Raw genomic sequence first — 23,224 nt, 5'->3', positions numbered from 1 at the left:
TAACTGTACCCTGCTTATTTCATTACACTCTTGTCTAGTGCGCTCACAAAGATCATGTAGAGTTTGCGGTCTTGATTTGTACACTTTGTTTTTAAGGGTTCCACAAAGAAAAAAATCTAAGGGAGAAAGGTCGGGGGAACGTGCTGGCCACTGAATTAATGGACTGTTTCGTCCTATCCATCGATTCGGATGTTTCTGATTTAGGCAAATCATCGATTACGTCACTAAAATCACCTTCCAGGAATCGAAGAAAATTAAGTCCATTTAGATTTTCATTAAAGAAAAACGGCTCGATTATACGTTCGTTCAAGATACCGCACCATACGTTAATTTAATCGGCTAACGGCAAATCATCGATTACGTCACTAAAATCACCTTCCAGGAATCGAAGAAAATTAAGTCCATTTAGATTTTCATTAAAGAAAAACGGCTCGATTATACGTTCGTTCAAGATACCGCACCATACGTTAATTTTCTGCGAATACTGCCTTTTACATTGAATCACCCAATTGGGATTTACGTTACTCCACATTCTAATATTTTGAGATGACACTATGCCGTTTGTAGTAAATGTTGCCTCATCGGTGTATAAAATATTTTTCAAAAATGTAGGGTTAGCCAAATACTCGCCTTGTAACCACAAACAATATTCCATCCTGCATTCTTCATCCTCGTGTTCCAAAGTGTGAAGCAATATAGGCTTGAAAGGCTTCTTGTTATTTTTCTTTAAACACCTCCATATGCAATTTTTGGAAATATTTAAGTTGGCACTAGCAACTCTAATGCTAGAGCTAACGCTATTAGCATTAAAGTATTCAAGAATTATTTGGTTATTATTATTTGCTCGATTACGATGTAAATGAGGACGTACTCCGCCTACTGAACCAGACTGATCAAACCCGTAGTTTATTCTGGCTATTGTTGAATGGTGGATGTTTTTACCAGGATCCTCCTGTTAAATTCCGCCGCAGCTTCACGAAATGTTCTAACTCCATCGCCAACTAGCCGCACTACTTCAACTCTTTCGTTTAAATTATAATCACCCATAATTGTTCGACAAGCAGTCAAAATGAACTAAATGCATGAAAACTTTGACAAACTGTCAGGAACATTTTCTTTCATAGCATACTTGGGTAAAATTCCCACAAAATAATTTTTAACCAGACACAATCATATCTTTGGAATTTAACAAACAAACTCATAAAAAAACAAACAAATTGAGCCCAAAATAGAATGATAATATGATCGATTGTTGTTTATTGAGGGATATTTCCAACCTTTGTGTTCTCAAGACGCATGCCAATTAGCCAAAAATTTAAAAAATATTCGTATTTGATTAAGAATGTTTTTGCGCCTTTTAAAAATTTGACACCAATTTATTTCAACACCCTGTATACTATCATAACCAAATTTGGTACACTTATGTTTTAAGTGGTCCTGAACAATAATTCAGTACCATTTTTCAAAAATAAATATCGCTAATACTACTTCTCGATTTTTCGCACTTGAATATAGTAGGCCATGACCTGCTTTCTCTAAATGTCGAACTTGGCTCATAAGTGCCATTTTTGACCATCTATCCAACAAAAAAAAGTTTTTGAAAATTGGTCAAGAAACAAAAATTTTAGAGGGGTGGCTAACCCTTAAGTGGGACACACTGTATGTCAATCTAACAGTTACTTTTCACATATTTTTTTTTGTTAAATTATGAAAAATAGACTTTGTGAGGATTGGTACCAGACCTATCTCAAAAATAAATTTAAAAAAACGGTAATTTAAGATAGATAGATGAGACATTAGAAGTATAAAATGTAAACTATAATAGATATAAAAATTATATCTGTGGAACTATATTTTTTGTAACTAATTGTTACCGGACTTTTGAAATACCTTCTTATATATGATTTAAAATAAGTGAACTTACTTTCTCCTGCCTATTTTTAAACTTCACCTTTGACTGCACTTATTTTATAACCAAAACTAATAAGACATACGTTAATAAATGTAAGTATTATATGTAATTATAAACAGGTATTATAATTATATAAAGTTTTTATAATTACAACAGTTTTATGTTTAATACTGCAGTATCTGTAGCATGCCATTTCTTATGGTGATAGATTTTTCAAGTTTCTTACAGACATTGTAAAGAGGAAAATAACATCAGACAAATAATCTTCTATTTTAAGTGTTAAACATGCTCTTACAGATATTGAGTCTGTCAAACCCTACCCATAACCGAACTACTTAAATAAAAAGATTTGTAAGAAAATATTTTTTTATTCATGGAAGCTGTTGTTAAAATTTTGGTAGTATGAAATCATGTGGATTTTCATACTATGTCTGTATGTCTGTATGTATCCTATCAATTCTTGTTTTGGGTTGGTTTGGTTTAAAAACCAAACTTAAAATTGGTTAAAATGATCAGAATAGACCAATGAATTTACTTTCATAATTAAATCAAATTTAATCAAGGATTATTGCTGTTAAGGTAACATGTACAATAGGGTGGAGCGAAAACAAAATAACTAATTTTCGAAAACGATTATGCCTGGGTGTGCAAATGCATCTCGAATTCCACCCTACCCTCCCACCCTTAGAATAAATTTTTTTATTTTTTCTGTTTTAGAACTGCTAAGAATTGTTTTTTAGTATCAAATTGCGGCAATATTTGTCTTGATTCAATACGAGCTCTAATAAATCCGTCTCGTGCTCAGGGCCATAAACCGCCATAGAGGCTTCAGTAACTAACTTAACTGCTCGTTCAACTGCCTGTGAATGACAAGGGAATTTTAATAACCCTATTTCATCAGGAACCAAAGAAATCATGTTAGTTAGTTCTTCGTTCGAAATTTCCATTGTTAATGGGGTTCGCTTATAACAACATTTCGCAGGTCAATTAAGTCGACATAATCTTGAAAATCAAAATTCAATTTATTCACGCGAAATATTCTAACATCCTCGGTTTTTGCGGTTGATCTGCATTTTAAAATCCTTCTTAAAGCTAACTCTCGAATATGTTTTCTATCATCTCCTAACATGGCTAATAAAATATTTTCTGGGTGCGCAAAAAAACCATTTCTCTCAATTACGGGATCAATACCTTTTTTTATTTCTTCAGGGAGGTAACGAGATTTATTTATAATGCTAAACAAGTGCCTAGCACCATCCTTACAAGACCAATGGCATTTAATTTGAAACCAGCATACGGCATACACTTTTACTATAAACTCTGTTAACATTTTAAGGTTTTGAGAGGGCTCATTGGTAGCAACGTATAACCTTAGGACTCTATTGGCTGTGGTAAGCCATCTAGAGTGTGACATTTTCCCTGGCGCTTTTAGAGTCCAATCGTCTTTTAAAACTTCAGTAGAGATTCCTTGACACATCTCATATAAATACTTTGCATCGGTACTTACGGTTTCTAGATCAACTAATGGTAAAATTGTTTCAATTTTCTCAAACTGTACGACTGGTAAATTTTCACACGATTCAAGGGTCTTACCAATGGCTCCCTTTGATAATTAAAGATAGATGGGATTCTATCTTTAATTATCGAAATTTTGAGGAGGTTTCGGCAGCCGAAGATATTGTTTTTGGACGTTTAGTTTTTTTTTGGCTCACTTGGGAGTACAATAGACACCTTTTAAACATACAGGGTGGTTAAATTTTAAGAAATAAAAAATTCGCTAAATTAATAAAAAACATAATAATTTCCGAAATTTTAAGGCACTTTCGGCAGCCGAAGAAGTTGTTTTCTGACGTTAAGTTTTTTTTGGCTTACTAACGACTACAATAGGCACCTATTAAGCATACAGGGTAATTAAAATTCCAGAAATCGAAAATTCGCTCCACCCTAATGTACAATTCACCTTAAAACAGCATGTATTAAAGCAAGAACTATATTGAACTAGAATTGGTTTAAACATATTATATGTCTGACAGATCTAAAAATAGTTACTATTGTTTCTAATTTGATCTGCATGAAATATTAAATTGCAAGATTATGACATTTACTTCATCCATGTACCTGTGCATTTTATAACTACAATAGAGAATGGGGTTTTCAAGGTAGTGTCTTCATGTGAGCAACAATTTTATGGCATGACAAAAATACTGAAAATGTTAAAATTAGCATTAAATATATCGTAAAAAATGTATCGTAAAATATGTCCTAAATTAGGTGTATTTAGAGAATAACATTTTTAATAAGTTGGAGGAAGGTAATTTTTATGGGTTATTTATAAATAATAAATTAAAATTTTTAACCCACATTAAATCTGGGTGCAATAATCAGCACCAACATGCTCTTAGTAGTATGAAATATTTGAAGTACGATTTTTGTTTTCATGATTCGTGTGCAACTGTTAAATACTGTTCTTCCGTTACAAAATAGAGCAATCAGGGGTTACACAAATGTGTAATATTAGCATAAAAAATTATGTCTTTATCAAACATAAAATCCCCATTGTGTGGGTCTATTTTGAACTCACAAAAAAAATAAGATATGGTTTAATCACCTTCAAGCCAATATATTATATATAGTGGAAGACTATTTAATAAAAAGTTCTAAAAGATTGATAGTTGCAAGATGCTACTATCAGATAAAGTATTGGAAGTGATTTTTTTGTCAGATACATGCTACCTGGTCTGTTTCTTTATTTTATCTGTAATGTTCTTTGTTTTTGTTTCGTTTTCTTTATTAATTAAATTGACGAAATCTCCTCGTTAAAGCATAAAGATAGCAACAAAAAAGTTAACTACGATTAAGATAATAATATTAAACTATAATGATAGTAATAATGACCAAAACTATGATATTATAATAATTTACATTTACAAATTTCACAATCTGAACTAATCAAGTTTTTAAATTGTTGAAAGACAAATTTAAAATATCAATATCATTATGATTGTGCAGAAATATAAATGCCCAATCATTATTACATCCATAGTATGTGTTAATGATGAAAATGTAAATGAAAACCGTTGAGATCATAATGTATGTTGTCGAATATTATATTTAACCCGATTAAAGCTCAGGATTCAACAGTTCAACAGTTTGAAAAAAAAAATTAGAACAAACTGGATCGCTCGGTAAACTCCCAGCTTAGAAAGCAATAAACAACTAACTCTATCAAAAGCTCTGGAAAAATGAGTATAGATGGATGGACAACAAATTAGTAACTGTGGATCCACCAGTTGAATCGGTGTTCCTTCGTAGATAAATAACCCACCACACTAGAGATTGTACTCGTTGTTCGGCAATTCATGTAATAACGAATTACGAATATGATCTGAAAAATTAAACGATTACTTTCGGTACTTTGACCACTGCGGTTTTTACTAATGAGTATTAGCCCATAATGCAAATATACTAATATGTATATCAAAATCACTGCTTCCAACCAAAACTTCGATCATGTAGAAAAAGAATATATGCCATGTCAAACTTCATTGCTTGATGCATTTTGTTACATGGGTTGATCAGTTTGTTGACGTATTTCCTGGACAGTAAAAAATAAATAATCTTATTTTAAACAAAATTATGTTGGGAATTTTGAGCTAGTTTCTGTTCTTTAAAAAAAAAAACAGAACTCTATTTAAAATAAACGGGTGGTGAGATAGATACTGGATATTTTTCATTTTGTCTTGCCTTACAACCCCATTGCAAGTATAGAGTATTTCTTCACCATTAAACGTAATGATTAGGGATCTTCAACTCTCATTGATGCTAGAAGCTAAGCTCAGCTACCATGCCTAGTAGGTTTGCTTTTAGACACTTGGACAACATAGCTATATTTGTGATACAGCATAGTTTGTAACAGAAAATTGGCTTGTATATTCTTATTAATTAGAGTAGAGACCAAAGTCACGCGGCTCAATATAAAATAAAAAGTTAAAATAATTATTTAGTATTGTCAATAAATCAGGGAAACAACAGAAAAAAAATGCGGTTAAGGCAGTTGTAGGAGTGACAGAATGGTCTAGATTAAGTTAAATGTTCAAGAAACAAAAGCGATTGTGTGTAAAACAAAAATTCAACACAAGGGCGTTAAAAAAAATGATAATTGATTAAAGTTCAAAAAAAAATCAATGAAGCATTTATCAGCATTTTATATATTATATGTGACTCGGCCTAAGGTTATTATAATAGTTTCAGATATAACATCTACTTTAAATAGATTATTTTGCTAGATCCACGTTTTAAAACAAAAGTTTTTTCTTCTGAACTCTACTATGTATATATATATATATATATAGGGTCTACCAATAAGAATGATATAAGTTTAAATTGCTAAAAAATAAAAACGAATTGGTTAATTTCTATGATTGATGTTTCATGTTGTAGTTTATTATGTAACATTATGTTTTAAACAAAATATCATTAAGATGTCCACCTCGTCTACGGCGGCAGACGTTTAGACGATGAACCCAATTTTCAATCACTTTTTCTAACAAGTTGGGCTTAATTTCGCGAATAACCCTAGTTATGTTAACTTTCAACTCATTGATGGTTTGAGGATTGTTAGAATACACATTCGACTTCACATATCCCCAAAGAAAAAAGTCCAGGGGAGTAAGATCATAGGACCTTGGTGGCCAGTTGATATTGCCATGTCGCGAAATTATTCGATCTCTTAATAAATTAATTGTGGTTCGGGCGGTGTGTGATGTTGCTCCGTCCTGTTGAAACCAATTCTGTTCGAAGTCTCCACCATCAATTGCAGGCCAAAGAAAGTTTGTTATCATGTCGCGGTAGCGCTCTCCGTTGACTGTCACAGTATGTCCCCCTGCATCCTCAAAAAAGTATGGACCGATAATTCCACCGACATGCAAACCACACCACACAGTCACTTTTAACGGGTGTAACGGCACCTGTACTAATTTCTGGGGATTGTTCTGACACCAGAAGCGGCAATTTTACGTATTGACAACGCCACTAAGACAAAAATGGGCTTCATCTGAAAAGATGATTTGTTTCCCAAAATCGGCATTTTGTTCTAACTGCAACAGGGCCCAGTCGTTAAACGTTCTTCGCAAACCATGGTCAGCAGGCTTCAATTCTTGAGTTAAAACCATCTTATATGGATGTAGGCCTAAGTCTTTCTCCAAAATGCGCCACAGAGACATGGGTGAAATGCCTAATTGCTGAGAACGGCGCAAAACAGACACATTGTTATTCGCGTCAACACTTTCTCTTGCAGCGGCGATATTTTCAGCGGTCCTTGCACTTTTTTGTCGCGTTGGTGGCTTATTATCCAGAAGAGTGTACTACCGTTCAAACTTATTAATTGTGCGCCTTATTGCAAGCTCAGAAGGCCGTCCATGATGAACAAAATCTTCTCTGAGAGCACGATAACAGGCTCTAACCGATTGCGCATTTTCGTAATACCTTTTCACGATAGCTATACGTTGGTCTTGACTTAAACGATTCATGATGAAATGTCAAAGTATACTTAACGCAATTGACGCTTGATCCGCGTTTAGACACATACCATTTTGCGTACATGGCCCACTAAACTTCTATCACTTCTATTGGTAGACCCAGTATATTGCCAAAAAACGTTTAGAAACAGCTCGGATGATAGAAGCAGATCGCTGTGATTTACGTCAATCTGAGGATAAAATTTTAGTTGCTCGACAATAAATTGATGCAAAAGCAATAGGAATTTTAGAATGTCACTCTTATATGGGCGAAAATTCTATGATTTAATTCTAATGATGAATAAGAAAATCTTCAAAATTGGTGAAAAGCTAGAATGGTATATATAATATACAATTATACAGGGTGGCTAAGCGAAAACCAAACGGCGGCCATATCGCTAAAAAGAAAACGCTCGGACACGTCAACTGAGATTACTAGGGGGAAACATTTTCAGAGTATAATACCATCACCATCTGTCATAAGAGTGCAACTAACCTCAAAAATTTTAAAAGGAATAGTGAGTCGAGTTACACGTTGTTTGAAAGGTCTTTCGATTCTCTTTACGGCTATACCTAGTTTAAAGGATTTTACTTCAGGGGTTCTCAAATTATTGACTATTTTAACATTTAATACAGTTTTTTGAAAAATAATCGCAATTCTTGGTCAAACTATTAATTTAGAACAATAATAGATAAACACTAGTTCAGCAAATGGCCTCCATGCAATAATACAGATTTTGCTCAAATCGACGTCGCACATTTCGTTGCATATCAGGAGTTATCTGTTGGCATTCAAATGTAATCCTTTCGCGCAGCTCTTCTATTGAAGCTGCTTGGGTAGCATAGATTTTACTCTTTAGGTGACCCCACAGAAAAAAATCCAGAGGTGAAAGATCAGGCGACCGCGCGGGCCATTCAACAGAGCCTTTCCGTCCAATCCAGCGCCTAGGATAGTTCTCATTTAAATAATTGCGGACAGCTATTGCGTAATGAGAGGGCACACCATCCTGCTGAAACATCACCTAGCCTTCAACCTATTGATTGTTATTGCCATTTTCAATAATGTCCGTTATTGCCGGATTGAAAGCTTCTTGTAATAACTTGAAGTAGATATCCCCATCAAGATTACCGGGTATAAAAAATTATCTAATAATATGATCGCCATAAATGCCGTACCAAATGTTTAATTTTTGGGGATGTTGAGTATGTGCTTCGTGATAAATATGTGGATTGTGCTTCGACCAATAACGGCAATTATGACGGTTTACAGTGCCGTTTACGAAAAACAAACATTCATCTAAGAAACAAATGTTTGGTATTATTTAATGCTCTTTCACTAGTTATTTTAGAGAACTCCAAGCGCCGATCCTCGTCTTCATTTATTTCATGTACCAGCTTTATATCATAGGGGTGGAAATCATGAGTTTTTAGAATCCCTTGTATACTTCCCTGATTGATTCCAGAGACAGAAGCTAACTGTCAAGTGCTTAGTGTAGGATTGCGATTTAATACAGTTTTTCTGAAACCCCAACATTATATACAGGTTTTCCAACAAACTGTATTAAATGTTAAAATAGTCAATACTTATAATATACTTTTAAACTGGGTATAGCCGTAAAGGGAATCGAAAGACCTTTTAAACAAGGTATAACTCGATTCACTATTCCATTTAAAATTTTTGAGGTTAGTTCCACCCTGGCTAAGGGATGACAGATGGGGGTGGTACTATACTTTGAAAATGTTTCCCCGACATGACCAGCGTTTCGTTTTCGTTTAGCCACCCTGTATACCAATATATCCTACCCTGATATGTTTCTAAGTTGGCATGAAAGTACTTGAAATTAGAAAATAATGAAACAACACAATAATCAAAGTAATGAATATGTCAAATGATTACTTAATAACCGGGTAAGGATAAGTAATGAGTAATCAAAAATAACGAAAATCAAGATCTTTACTCCCCACTGCCAATTCAATTGTTTGATTTTTGTGTACCTACTTAATATCTGCCATTAATATTCTTTTTTTTTTTTAAATTTTGTATTAACTGTAATATGTTAATTTTTGTTTTAGATTTTGTTTATTTTACATATTTTTTAATTTGATTGGTATTACTTTTTTATTCTCTAAAATAACTTCAAAGTTATTAATTATAATATATATTATTAGACTGAGATTTAGACTTGTGTTATACATTTTTTATAACACAAGTTTTATATCTGTAGTTTTGCAGCTTTGTCATGTTGATTCTTAATATAAATAAAGAACACGTTGATTGATTAATTTCATGTTAGTTTTAATAGGTTAATTACTTGGCTTGCATTTTAGGGCTTCCTAATAAAAAATTAAACAATATTACCTATTTTTCTCATCCATTTTCATGGCATGTTGCAACTGCTCATCCAACATCTGATTAGTATGGTTCAACTGTTCTATTTTCGACTTGAGCTGCTTTATCTCCAACTCCAGGGTGTCCACTTTGGCTTTTTCCGCTTGTTCCCACTTCATTTTGGCCCCCTTAATTAAGTCTAACGCCTTTTTTTCCAAATTGGCTCGCTCCTTACGCTCCAGTTCTAACGTGCGTTTCACTGCGGACGATTCGGCCATGCTCTCCGCCAGTTGCTTTTCCAATTTGTCCCTGAGAGCTTCGATGCTTTGAAGCTTAATGCTTGTCTCTTCGAGTTTCCTTTCTAAACACTCTTTTTCTTGGTTGAAGTCTCCGCTTTTGGACACGGTCATTCTTAGATTTTCTACTTCGGCTTTTAGGTTTTCCACTATTTCGCTCTTTTGGATGGAGCGGCGATGAAAAGTTGGCTCGAAACCTTCTTGTGGGTCATGGGTGAAAGTGAAACCTATAAATGGCAAGTTTCTTCCGGAAAAGTGGCTTTTCTTCTTGAAGTTTTCTATGCTCGGGTGCTTTTTTCTCGCTTGGATATCAGTAAAGTTACTAATATCTTCGTTAGAGTTGATTTTGGGGACATAAGGAGGCACTTGTTCTCTTAAAGTGTCAAAATGAATGCCTTTAAAAACTGTGTGGGATTTTATTTTGTGGGGCTTTAGTCGAGACTTCACATCAGTTAAAAGAGCCTGCAAACATAATATAAAGAAGTATATACCTATTTTCGTTAATCAAGTCTATGGGTACCTTTATAAAACTAACATAACCCTGGCTTAAAGTTATATCAGAAGGAAATTTTAAATGATTCAGGTGGTTAATGATTTTTGAATAAACTGTGGTGGTAGTTTGGCCCTGAAAGGGTGGTTTACCAATAGTAAGTTCATAGGCCAAAATACCTAATGACCAAAAGTCACAAGAAATCTAAAATAGAATATCACAAGAAATCTAAAATAAAATATTTAATTATTTTTTTACCCCATATCCTGTAACTGACTTTTCACTTTTATTATCCAAACATTGCAACACCTCTGGAGCAATGTAGTCAGGAGTTCCTACAGGAAGTCCCACTTTCACCAATCCATCTTTATCCAGTTTAGCAGCAGAGCCAAAGTCTGCCAACTTTAAATGACCACACCGATCTATAAAAGAAGATACTTTAAATGCTTTAATGACTAATTTATTCTTACTATTACCAATCAAAATATTATCAGGCTTAACATCTCTATGCACATAGCCCATTTTATGTAAAGCTTCTAATGCTAGTACCAGTTCTGCAATGTAAAATAAAGAGGCACTTTCTGGTAGTGTGCCACCTTTCCTATAGAGTAAACCTGTAATAAACCCAATTTTAATAATCTAACAGACATAATTAGATGCTCTAAATCACCTAAAAGATCTCCTCCAGGGTGATACTCCATCACAAAGAATAAATATGAACTGTCCTGGAAGGAGTATTGAAGGCTTGTCAGCCAGGGAGAGTCAGAAAATGCCATAATATTCCTCTCCTCTTCGAAGGACATTCTTTTGATTTCATTGTCAAACTTTCTTATGGTTTTCATGGCATATATGTCTCCGGTTTGTTTTTCTTTCACTACATGAACGTCGCCAAAATGGCCACATCCTAAAATAATATAGTAACGCTATAATTGATATTGAATTTTAAAACTATTATAATGAACATTTTTCAACAAGATGAAAGATTTTGATATAAATAACTATTGGGTCTCACTGAAGAAGAGATTTCATAAAAGTCCAAAAAACTTTAGAAAATTAATAACAATATTGTATTGCAATTTTGTAGAATGTATAATTCAAAATAGGTTTAAATATAAAAAAGATTTTTAATAAATTATGGTATTCTTTAAGTTATTATAAATTGGTAACTCCCTCTTAAAGTTCTTGTCTTTGACATGTTAAAATATGTTGGTTTAAATGTCCACTTAAGGCCTAAAGTAGTGATAAAAAGCTTTATGAGATACATACATGTCCCTTTTCCAAAAGAAAAAGTAAAGAAGTTATTACTTAAAAATGCTTTAAGTATTTAGGGGACAAACTAATAGGAATTGATATATCATTTAGGCAAATTAGTTTTAAAATTACTTCTACATATTATAAATGCATTCAGATTTTAATGCTTTTGTCTTTTTATTAGGATTTTTTATATATATTTTGTGTGGTCTATATTAATAGATGTAAATTTAATATATTTGTCTCATATTTTATTTCAGATACTTTATAAATGTCATTTGTGTCAATAATATTGAACTTATTTTACATTTGCACGTGACACAATTTAACACATATAAATTGGATAAATGTATTGACGAAAATAATCCCTACAACCCAATTCATACACCACTTTTACAGTCCTTCTTTGCAGTGTGAAATTGATTTTGAAATGGTGTCCAGCCTCTCAAGCATTGGAAATAAGAATCTATAGTAATATAGCTCAAAATAAGTTGTTCTTAATATAATCTTCACAATACAGGGTGTTACAGATGCTGATCCTTAAGGGTGTTAATCCTTAAGTGATTTTAAGAAGAAAAGTTCAAATAAAGCTATGTCCTAAACTCCTTAACTTTTGTCAAATCAAATTTGCCCTAAACTGAATAAGGATTATAAAAATAGTTTTTATTTTATGGAAAAGCACTGGCGTACATATTTTTCAAAAATATTTAATCTACGTTCCTGTCTGGACGCCACTAGTTAACTTTAAAAAAATGTCATACAGTAAAAACTTGCTGTTTTCTTTTTTAAAAAATAATAATAAATATCGTAAATATAATAAATTTCGTAAACATTTTTAGGAAGTTATTAAAGCTATGATAAAGAAACAATTTCTTTGTTAAGATTTTAACATACTGTAGTTCAACAGTTAAGGGGTTTAGGACATAGCTTTATTCAAACTTCTCTACTTAAAATCACCTAAAGATTAACACCCTTAAGAATCAGCATTTATCACATACTTATTCTGTAACACCCTGTATATAGAGTATAAACTCAACATGTCAATCAGAAGAATAAGAAAGCAGGTTAAGAACTTAACCAGTTATGTTATTATATAAAATGTCTTATGGAGACTCCTTTGGATAATCTAAATTTCTCTGTTATATGTTTCAATACAACTCAAATAAATTTTAAGTTACTCATGTTACAGAAATAAAAAACCAAACTCAAATCTATCAAACCTAAAATATCATTAGGTGTTGACAGATTGCTTGCCTATTTGCTTGAATCCTATAATGCCTATTTACCAGCAGCAATTCTTTTCATGGAATTATTAAAACATACAATTTTTTCCTAGCAGTTAAAAACTGCAAAAGAATTACAACCCAATAAATAAACACATGCACTACAAGTGGCATTAAGATTACCTTAATGCCATTTTAAACCCTAGCCCCTAGAAACCCTATAATTGTTTTAAATAATTTCGAACTCAAAATATCTCAAATTTGATTGATGATTGAAGGTACTTCCTAAATTTGGATACAATTTTTTTAAATAACCAAATAGATCTAATATATACAGATGTGTAAGGGCTAGTCTCAAAATGATGACAAATTGAAAATGTATATTTTGATAAAAATATGTATGTATATAATATAATAATAATGTTTATTAATGCCCAATACAATTAACAATACAATATTTAAATTGCTGTAAAAGAAATAATAATAGTATAATTAATATAATTGTGCGGGATTAAATGGCCTAATTTTCAGCAGCCTAACAATTACGTAGGGGCGTTGAAGCCAAAAGATAGAACAGTAAAAGAGATCAAAAGAAAAGAAGGTGAGACATATGAGACGACGAAGGTAAAAAAGAGATGACACTATAAATGTGGCATTATGTCATATAGTGTATAATTAAATAGGTTACATATTAAACAAAAATTTTTTTCCCAATTGAATTTCTAAATGAGCAGACTGACAATCTTAAATCACAATTTTATACTTATTTATCAGCTTGGCAGCATTATAGGAAAAAGATGATTTAAAATATAAATTGTGGAGACTTAGAGATTGTGTAGTCTATCTAAAAATTCTATTGCTAGTTTAGAGTTAGTTTCCTAGACTAATTTTGTAAATCTGCACTGCAGGTGGATAGAAATATATACCCGATAACCTAGAAATTACCTTAGTTGAAAGTCTGTTTTAGTAATTACATTTTCAAACAACTTCAGGTATATATATCAATCAATCAATAGTTTATTCATGTCAGTTACATAAAATATGTTTACATACATCAAATAATCAAGATAAATAGGTCCTAAGAATCAGCTATATTAAAGATTACAATTTATAATATAAAATACACATGACTACTACATATCAAGATGAATGTAAGCAAACAGATTATATATTATATATTAACGATCTTTGTACATAATATTATTGAAACCCAGAACTTGTGTTAAGATTTCTATTCTCAGATAATTGGAAAACCTGCTTATTATGCTCTGATCACATAAAAGACCAGTTAGCAGATTTTAATATAAAAAACATCGGGTATATTGTTACTATTTCCTTTTACCAATGCAAACCAACTTAAACCATGAGTAATTATTGCAAACAGTAGGCTTCAACTCGCTTTTGACTAAAACACTGAAAGAATTACTATTTTGACATTCAACACTGTCAATGTCTGCTGGTATCACTCCTCCAAGTCTAACTGCATGAGATGTGAGATGAGCAGTTAGATATGAGATCACAAGTTTTATGCTTGTAAAACTGAAAATTGTTTTTTAAAAATAGAGTGGTATTTGTCTATACCGACAATTATTTGTGAAGAAACTGTTGCAGGTTAGAAGTGTAATTTGAATTGCTATATATTTATCCAGAATTGTCAAGAACACAGCTTAGTGACTTAAGAAATTATATCTCAATCTTAGAGTCACAATCAATTTGATCAACATGTCATGAAGAGTCTTAGATCTAATAAATCAGTTTTAACCCCTACTGTTTCATTATAGTCACATTGGATATTTTTATTGGAAGAAAATCTTTATTTTTAACAAAATGGGATGCAAATGTGGAAATAATGGTTAGAATGTTCTGATATACCATACCATGCACCCAAGGGAACCATTTAAAACTGTAATTGTCTTTGAGGCTAGGTGGCTTACTTTCTATATAAAAATTCATCTATTTATCTTAATCTGAAAAGTGATCTACATTGGTGGTCATGCACTTTGGTGCATATATTACATATTATAAACACAAAAAAAATGGGTTCTATTACGACTGTAAATGACAAGGAGTAGCCTTGATAATGCTTGGTTCAGGCAAACATTTTCAACCTTTTCTCTAATATTTTTTGGTTGATATCAATAAACTCTAAATACAAATATCTGCTATACAAAGCATAGAAGTGTGTTTGATAGTAGAACTCCTTTTTTTAGCATTAGATAACAGCTTCTAGGGTTCTCAATGGTCTCTGAATCTAATTTTGTGATTAAATCTGAAATTTATAATATTGGTAATTATTTTCTGTAGTTTTGATTTACAGGAAAACATAAATACTACTCAAAGGGACCATAACTGCACTTACAGCTTTTTTTGGTAATAATGGCTTAAATCAATAACAGTGACATTTTCAATGTGGTCGACAATTTTGATTCTAGTTACAGCCCTATATGCTTCAATTCTCTCATGCATAGTAAATTTTGCATTAATATTATTCAGAAACAATACTTGTTTTTATAAAATAAAAAGGATAGTAACATGTAAAATTCCATAATAATACTAGTGATGTAACAAACTCAATCTAGACAAAAATGTCAGTTAACAACTTTTATGCTTTGGACAGATATATATTTCCACTTTATTTTACATGTGAATAAGATAGTTATTTTAAGGCATGCATAAAAATTTTATAAAGATCCAGCTTTAAAATTATAAGCTACCATAACAATTTTCTATGTAATTGTAAACTTGCTACTTGATTCATCAAGTTTGGTAGAAGTATACAAGAGACAGAATCACTCACATTTTTAAATAAGTCAGAATGAGAGGGGAAAGTACTTAAGTCACAAATCCCAGGAAAGGATCAAATAGGGGATCCTGTTGCTTTTCAGGGATTGATATACAAGCCACGAGGATGCATATTTATATAGCTTCCTTAAAGAGAAATAATACATACCTATTAAGTTTTTAATTTCAAAATCACTTATGTTGACTCGGAGAGACTTGATATCCTTCATGGCATTCTTGTACCGTTTAACGAAATCCGCAATGTTAGAATCTGATTTTTGTAGGGTTTCTGAGCAGCATTCTTCATAGAATATTTGTAGGGCATCCAAAACAGCCTCCCGACTAAGTAAATTGGATTTTCCTGAGGTATTTGCTTTTCCTGTGATTTCAGAGTTTAGGCGAGCCACCCGTACACTCACCGGGTCTTTTAGGGCCTCCATTTTATTTATTCTTTATTTGCAAATAACGCTTATGTGTTTAAAGTATCATGTTTATTCAAAAAGACAAATAAAAATATCACTTTTCAAAAACGACCGTTGCGGTTGAACTTAAAAGTTTACACTTTACATCTGCCAAAATGGACGTTGATTTGATTGGTCAGCTGTACGTTTGACTCTGGTGTCCTTGTTTGATTATAAAAAAGAAAGAAGAAGATAGGAAGACGTTTGTCGTAACTTGACCAGGATTTTCAATTATCGGGATTTTAACATTAAAATCGCCCTTTTAAGAGCGGCCCCTACCGTCGTATATCGGCAACTTTTTCAAATTTTACCAGGGGATTTCAATAAGGACTATATATTATTTGTTTCTTTATAGTGCATGTGCAGATGCGATAAAAATTAAGGAAAGAAACAAATAATTATTTATTAAAGTTAATTGAATAAAGAACTAGGAGCACCACAATTTAAGAACACATCACGTCTTATATTTGCCTATTTAGCAACAAATTAAAACATTAAATGACTCATTAAAAAAAAACAGACATTTCTTGCAAAATTCATTATTTATTTTAAAAGAAACATATTTTTTTTAATGGTGTAGACTCTGGTTTACTAAATGGCCAGCATCAAAAAACTTATTAACAGAATATAACCTTTTACAAAATAAATAGGTATATGCAAACACAGACCGAACCATCTACATTTGCATTTTTCGTTAATTTGACATTAAAAAACAAAATAAGAGTTCATTTAACTCAAAAAATAGTTGAAAATTGAAAAAAAGCGAGTTTAGGTACTAATAGTAGTAAAACAGGACAGTTGCAGCACTGCGCCACGATGTTTGTCCTTTTCTTACAGACCTTGAACATTCCCGGTATCTTGGAAACTTTTTTGTATTATTTGACGATAAAGCAACTTTCTCCAATCCATGTGTAGTCCTATATAATAGCCGGTTTTTTATTTTTGATAAATCATACATGAAACTAAGAATGCTTATCCTATATTATTCTTGTTTACTTTGAAGTGCACAACACATCAGCTTTCCTCGCGTAAGATTATGGAATGTGCACTTTTCCATTTAAGAATTGCTTACAGATTTTAACTTGGGGTAGGGCTAGTTTTGCTGCAAGATAATTTAGTTTACAAATAACAGCAATATGAATTGTTACTGGACTGGGTGACAGAGAGGACAATAGGCAGGCGTTTTGCGAATTTCGGGTTTTAATCTTTTCTTATGCCTATATCTATGAGTGCCTCTCCTGTCAGTAATTTAGGCCTTTTTCAGAGCCACCATGATATCCACATCTAACTCGACATGGTAATGATTTAAAGGTTGCTTACTCTTGCCTATCAAGATCCGAAAATAGATCTGACTTTATTGCCATAAAAAACCTTTCGTTGAGTGCTCTAGAGGCAATCCGCTTGAGGCGCATAATTGAAATTGAATGTGCCTGCAAGTGCATACATGGTCACTGATCAAACAGTAAAACACTCGTCGCACGCAATTAGGAAGCAGATTTGAATCATGTAATACTGCTACATAGAGACACATCGGTAAGAGGAATTAAAAACCTTGTTTTTCAAATTTTAATCAATATCTTTGAAAAACACACGTACTTTCGGAAATAATACAATTCTGATATCTCTTACGTAATTTCACTGTAGCATTATTAATAGTGTTAAGGTGGTATCGCTTAGAAGTTTTATGTTACTTCATTTTGTTAAAAAATGGTTTTATCGGAAAGACATCAGATTGAAGTTTTAATGATGCTTGGATATGTAATAAAGTAAGAATTTAAGTAGAAATTTGTGCGTTATTTAATTCATAATATCCTGAAAATAATATTTCACAATTAAATGTAACTAGGATTTTTCACAAGTATGAAGAAACTGCTTTAGTGTGTGATTTACCAAAAAGGGGTCGAGCTTCTAGTTTGAACGAAAATAAAAACATCGATATATTATTCAAAAGAATATATGATGAGAATCACATACCTCAACTATTTCATTATGTCAAGATAACATGTTCCATAACCTACTATTCAAAAGTTTATTATAAAAAATGAAAAGTATCATACAAATAAAGTAGACCTAAGTGCAAGAACCCAAAGAAGATGATAGGCGACTGTAGTTTTGTGTGCAAACTATGAAAAGGTGTGATGAAAATAATGCTTTTCCACACAATATTCCATTCTCTGAAGCAGCAATATTTTGCTTAAATGGCCTTATAGTCCTATGGTTGGAACCTTTGGTGTGACACTCAAATTCCGAAACAGTTTTACCACTCACCAAAACTCTTTATTTTTACTCGCGACACGTGTTTCGCAAAAGATGTTAGCATCTTCCTGAGAAGATTAAAACTAGACTAAAACTACTTCCAAATGGTACTTATATACTAATGATGTAACAAATTATAAGTCCATTTGTAAGTAGTTTTAGTTTAGATTTAATCTTTTCCCGAAGATGCTAACATCGTTTGCGAAACACGTGTCGAGAGTAAAAATAAAGCATTTTGGTTAGTCGTAAAACTATTTCGTAATTTAAATGGTCTTGTTTATTGACAAAATTATGGATTTTAGTGTCAAGAAAATCCACACTGGATACATGAAATATTTACCCAGAATTTAAAAAAAGTAAATGTAAAATATATTAATATGCCGGTATTATCAACGATAGAGTTTTGGGACCATACTTTTTTCGAAAATAACTTTACAGCGGAACTATATTCATAGATTTTTTATCGTTCGATTTGATTTCTTCTTTAGCCGTAATTTTTTCAAACGGGCTCGATCTAGATGTGATCAAATATGTTAAGACCATGACCGAATATGTTTTCAGCAAGATGGTGCTCCTCCACATTTTGTGTTAATAATCGCAAATATCTTAATCTTATTTTTCGGGGTCGCTATATTGGTTGATGAGGTGCTTTGAATGGCCATTTAGATCTCCTAATTTAACACCGCTAGACTAGTTTCTTTGAAGATGTATAAAAAAGGTTTACCGAAATAACTGGACGACATTGACGCACTAAAAGATAAGATCTACTGAATACTTACTCATTTCGAGAGTATACAAAATATACTCTCGAAATGATTCCGACGTGTTTTTCTCAAACACACCTCATTAACGTTTAAAAAACAACGTGGTGTTGAGAAACGGATTTCATATGGAGTATCACTTAAACCTTTATTCCAAGTTTTTAAGGTTCAATTTCACCCTGCTCAAGGCGTTGAGTAGCCTTCGTAGATTTTTTAAAATATTCATATAATGTTTGTCTAGTTCTATGTTTTTCTTGGGTGGAATATAGTGGAGTTTGCAACTATCCAAAAATTATATCTTATGGATCGAGTAATAAGCGGCAGACTCTTATTGTAGGTCAGAACCTTTTGTGAAAAACTCTGGGGTTCTATAACTTAAGTTCCTTATAATTTCTGTACTTCGAAGACTTTTTAACACATCTCTCTGGTTCTACTTAATTTATCTATGCAGATGGCTTTACGCTTTATAGGCTTGTCGAAGCGAACTCTGATTTACTTCAGAATGGTAACAAAAATTATCAATATGTTTAGTCAAATTAACACGTTTAATTTTAATCTCTTCGTAAAACTGTTAAAAGCTTTTACAGCGTTTGTTTTCGTTGTCACAAAAATTAAAAAATATATTTGCCATTTTAAGGAGGTATGTTACATTAGTAAAACCATTAGTAAAATTAATTAGTTATTATTTTAATATTTCCTGTACAAACAATTACTGTATGTAAGTGTAAGTGCTCCTATTTATTTTAAAAGTTGGAAACTTAATAAATAAATCCTTGATAGTTTTATTTTATTGGCCTATTAAAATCTAGCTATGATCTTATCCTATTTACCCTAAATATGGTGAAAAGGAAACTTCATATTGACTACAAAAAAAGTAACAAGTTGGTGAAGAAAACAAGTACAATCACCGAAATATCCAATTTAACACCATTACTCAGTCCTTTAATTCTCACAGGATCCCAATCCCTCTCAAAATCTCTCCCAAAAATCCCAAAAGTCAAGATCTTAGTCTGAGGCTCCACTAACTCAATATTCCTGATTACTACGGAATTCATTTCTTCCTTCTTCCAAATATAACTCTCTATAGGTAGGGGTCGTATTGAGCTTAGTAGGGTTGATGGAAATTGCACTCTTTGATCTGATTGGCTGAAATTAGCTCTAATGTTAATGTATGTAAAGGTAAGTGGCCAATGTACTTCTGAGTAATTTGAGAACCTATAAGGAATTAATTAGATACAGTATTAAAATAAAAAATAATATAAAGTCATACCTTCTTCCACACGACGTAAGACTATCATTTAAGCAAGCTATTAATCCGCAAGTCTCCACTCCTCCATAGAATAAATTAGAATATGTCCTAACACCATTAAACACCACCAAATGATAAGTGTAATGTTTTAAAAAGTCATTTTTAATTATTTCTTGTGTAAAAGAGACATTAAATTGACAGCAAAGGACGTTATCACTTGATTTTCTATGGCACACACTTGCATTCATCGAATTTTCAGAAGTATTCAAAAGAATTGAATTATGAACTGGAAAACAAATTACGAATGCCTTGTACCTATATAGTTAAAAATTGAATATTAGCTACCAATGATTGATGGATCTACCAACATATAAAACTCATCCATGGCCTCAGCTTGACTATCAATATTGCTGTTTTGAAAATTATTGTTTAGTAACTCTACAGGAGGAACAGTACCAATCAGTACTTTAGTTCCTAGAGTGGGTAATAGATCACTTACTACTGGCCCAGCCTCACCAAGAAATATTCCTGAGCCACCAGCACCAAGCTGGGGGTTGCTAGCACCAGCGGCCAGCAAAGCGACGTTGAATTCTTGAGACCACATTTGTTGAACCTGCAATGCTGAGATTTAAGTAATATTAAGAGAGCAACAGTAATTTATTTATGTTATACCTGTTAAAAATGGTAGTTCTGAAATCCAGTTTAAAGGAAATATAATATTTTGCACATCCAAGGTTTTAGTCAAATTAAATGCGGGTATGCCGAATTGTATATCAAAACAAGTCATTAATCCAAAAGTAGTATTTTTGATTTCTATTAAGGGTAAATCCAAGGTTTTTGGTTTGCTTTTTCCATATTCCCCAAATAAATTCCACTTTCTGTATCTATAAATGGTATTTAAATAGTTTTGTGCTTTATATATGTATATATACTTATACCTAGCAATAATAGATCCATTATTCCCAAAGACTAGGTCAGTATTGTAATAAACATCGGAGTCTTTTTCCGTTAAATTAATGACAATAGTTGTATTATACAAAATAGCTTTGCATGACAAGTCTTTTAAGAATTGTCCATAATTTTCTGTTGAATTGCATAATATAGTTGTGGTACTAGATGGTACCTCGACAGCTTCAGAAAAGGAATCGAATGGTGTCAGCGTGGACTCGGGAAAAATTATTAAATCTAATGGCTAAAAATCAGGAAGTTATTTTAGTAAATAACGTATAGGATTTAAAAAATTACTTGGGATGCGTTTTGGTTAATTTCATCCAAAAGTTTTAGATATTGTGCAGTATTTTGTTTTAAAACTTCGCCAGGATGTTGAGATGTGTTGTGGTTTATCGGAAATTCTATAACAGCCACATTATAGGATTGCGCCTATAAATATCGAGAAACATTTATCAGTATTCAACCTTGATGTTGACGCATCCAATAGTATAACATTTAGTATAATTAATTAACGATAACTCACCTACCTGTATGGTTTGACAGGAAATAAGATTTAAAAGAATCAACGAAATATTTTTCCGCATTTTGTATTGTCTAATTCTAGAACTTAATTTGGTTTCACGCATACATTGTGTGTAGTCTGATACAATAGGGATTTGATTTATTATCTTTATCAAAATCACATTTATATTATTATTATGTTTGTAATTATTAAGTAGTCATATTCATTTATAAAATGTAGCAGAAACATTTTAATTTGGTTTTATAGATTAGAACATTGAGAAAATTTAATATTAACCTTTGAGCTACATATGAATACATATACTGTTCGTTCAGTTAAAATCAATGTCATGGTCAATAACAGGCGTTTAGTAAGAGTATTGTTTACAAGGTGATTAAAGAGAGAAACAATTATGTATGATTCTTAGCAAATCTTAAAGAAGAATAAGTTTTTTAATTTTTGTCGTATTGAAAAATATCTTAGACTATAAAAAAGGACTCCAAACTCACTGATATTTGACAGCAAAGAGGTTATATTAGAAATAAAAAAATCTAAAGGATACAGGCACATGCTTTTCTTTATTATTACACCGTATTTCGTATTATCAAAATATTATAAAATTCTGTAGCTTCTCTCGCAATGATAATAAATGCATCAGACATTTGCTACTTGAAAATGACTTAATTATCAAAAATGAAATTTTAAAACGTGTTTTTTGTGACGCATATAATAATACGCTTCACAATTGCTTACAGATTTTCTCTTTGTTGAAGGGTTTCTTTCCGTCAAAAAAACTTTTTTTTCTTAATCTTTGTAAAAAATAAATATTTTAGATTTTTTAAACTTTTCGGTATATCTTTTGAAAAATTTTGAAAATGGATTATGTAGATGATGCTGATACTTTAAAACCTTCTATTTACATGTTATCATTGTAACGATATTGGCAACAACGGAGCCAGTGCTGCCAGACTGGTGGTTAGGGTGGAGTGAAAATGGCCGATTTTTTTTATTTGTGAGATATGGCGATGCCTATATTTGAAAAAGTTGCCTTTTCAAACCGCTGATTACTGCGCAAAATCTGGGTTTGGTGTGACCTTATCTTTGGCTGCCCAACAAGGCATCAATATTTAAAAAAAAAAATCAAAATTTTTCCAAATTTCTAAGCAGCTCTTCGCTTATTTCCTTTTAAAATTTTATTGAAACTACCTTTTTAAAAGAAAATAACCCAGAACTCAGCACTATATTA

The 23,224-nt window shown here is 32.0% G+C and overlaps 2 protein-coding genes across 4 annotated transcripts in view; both read right to left on the bottom strand.

Moving 5' to 3' along the window:
• LOC126750481 (citron Rho-interacting kinase-like) overlaps positions 1 to 16,367 on the bottom strand; it is a 51,787-nt gene extending 35,420 nt beyond the window's left edge. The window contains exons 1-6 of the mRNA XM_050460115.1: positions 15,968 to 16,367; positions 11,214 to 11,447; positions 11,020 to 11,157; positions 10,802 to 10,965; positions 10,574 to 10,747; positions 9,788 to 10,515 (exon numbers count right to left, since the gene is read on the bottom strand). Coding sequence (XP_050316072.1) covers positions 9,788 to 10,515; positions 10,574 to 10,747; positions 10,802 to 10,965; positions 11,020 to 11,157; positions 11,214 to 11,447; positions 15,968 to 16,238 — 1,709 coding nt within the window. The 5' untranslated portion in view covers positions 16,239 to 16,367. The remainder of the gene's footprint in view (positions 1 to 9,787; positions 10,516 to 10,573; positions 10,748 to 10,801; positions 10,966 to 11,019; positions 11,158 to 11,213; positions 11,448 to 15,967) is intronic.
• Positions 16,368 to 19,942: 3,575 nt separating this feature from the next.
• Positions 19,943 to 22,263, bottom strand: LOC126750715 (vanin-like protein 3). 3 transcript variants are annotated; one of them, XM_050460423.1, is made up of 7 exons: positions 22,004 to 22,254; positions 21,771 to 21,905; positions 21,464 to 21,717; positions 21,198 to 21,409; positions 20,871 to 21,146; positions 20,547 to 20,811; positions 19,943 to 20,491 (listed from the first exon to the last, which is right to left on the bottom strand). In XM_050460423.1, exons 1-7 carry the CDS (start codon positions 22,100 to 22,102, stop codon positions 20,140 to 20,142), a joined length of 1,593 nt encoding a protein of 530 aa, XP_050316380.1. In that variant the 5' UTR covers positions 22,103 to 22,254; the 3' UTR covers positions 19,943 to 20,139. The 3 variants fall into 3 exon arrangements, with proteins under 3 accessions (XP_050316380.1, XP_050316381.1, XP_050316382.1); XM_050460425.1 differs by lacking the exons at positions 19,943 to 20,491; positions 20,547 to 20,811 and having other exon boundaries at positions 20,932 to 21,138; positions 22,004 to 22,263; XM_050460424.1 differs by lacking the exons at positions 21,464 to 21,717; positions 21,771 to 21,905; positions 22,004 to 22,254 and having other exon boundaries at positions 20,871 to 21,138; positions 21,198 to 21,341.
• Positions 22,264 to 23,224: the final 961 nt, after the last annotated feature.

Source organism: Anthonomus grandis, chromosome 2, assembly GCF_022605725.1.
Source record: "Anthonomus grandis grandis chromosome 2, icAntGran1.3, whole genome shotgun sequence".
NCBI lineage: Eukaryota > Metazoa > Arthropoda > Insecta > Coleoptera > Curculionidae > Anthonomus > Anthonomus grandis.
Note: the sequence above shows the minus strand (reverse complement) of the source record. Positions and strands in the feature narration are given on the sequence as shown.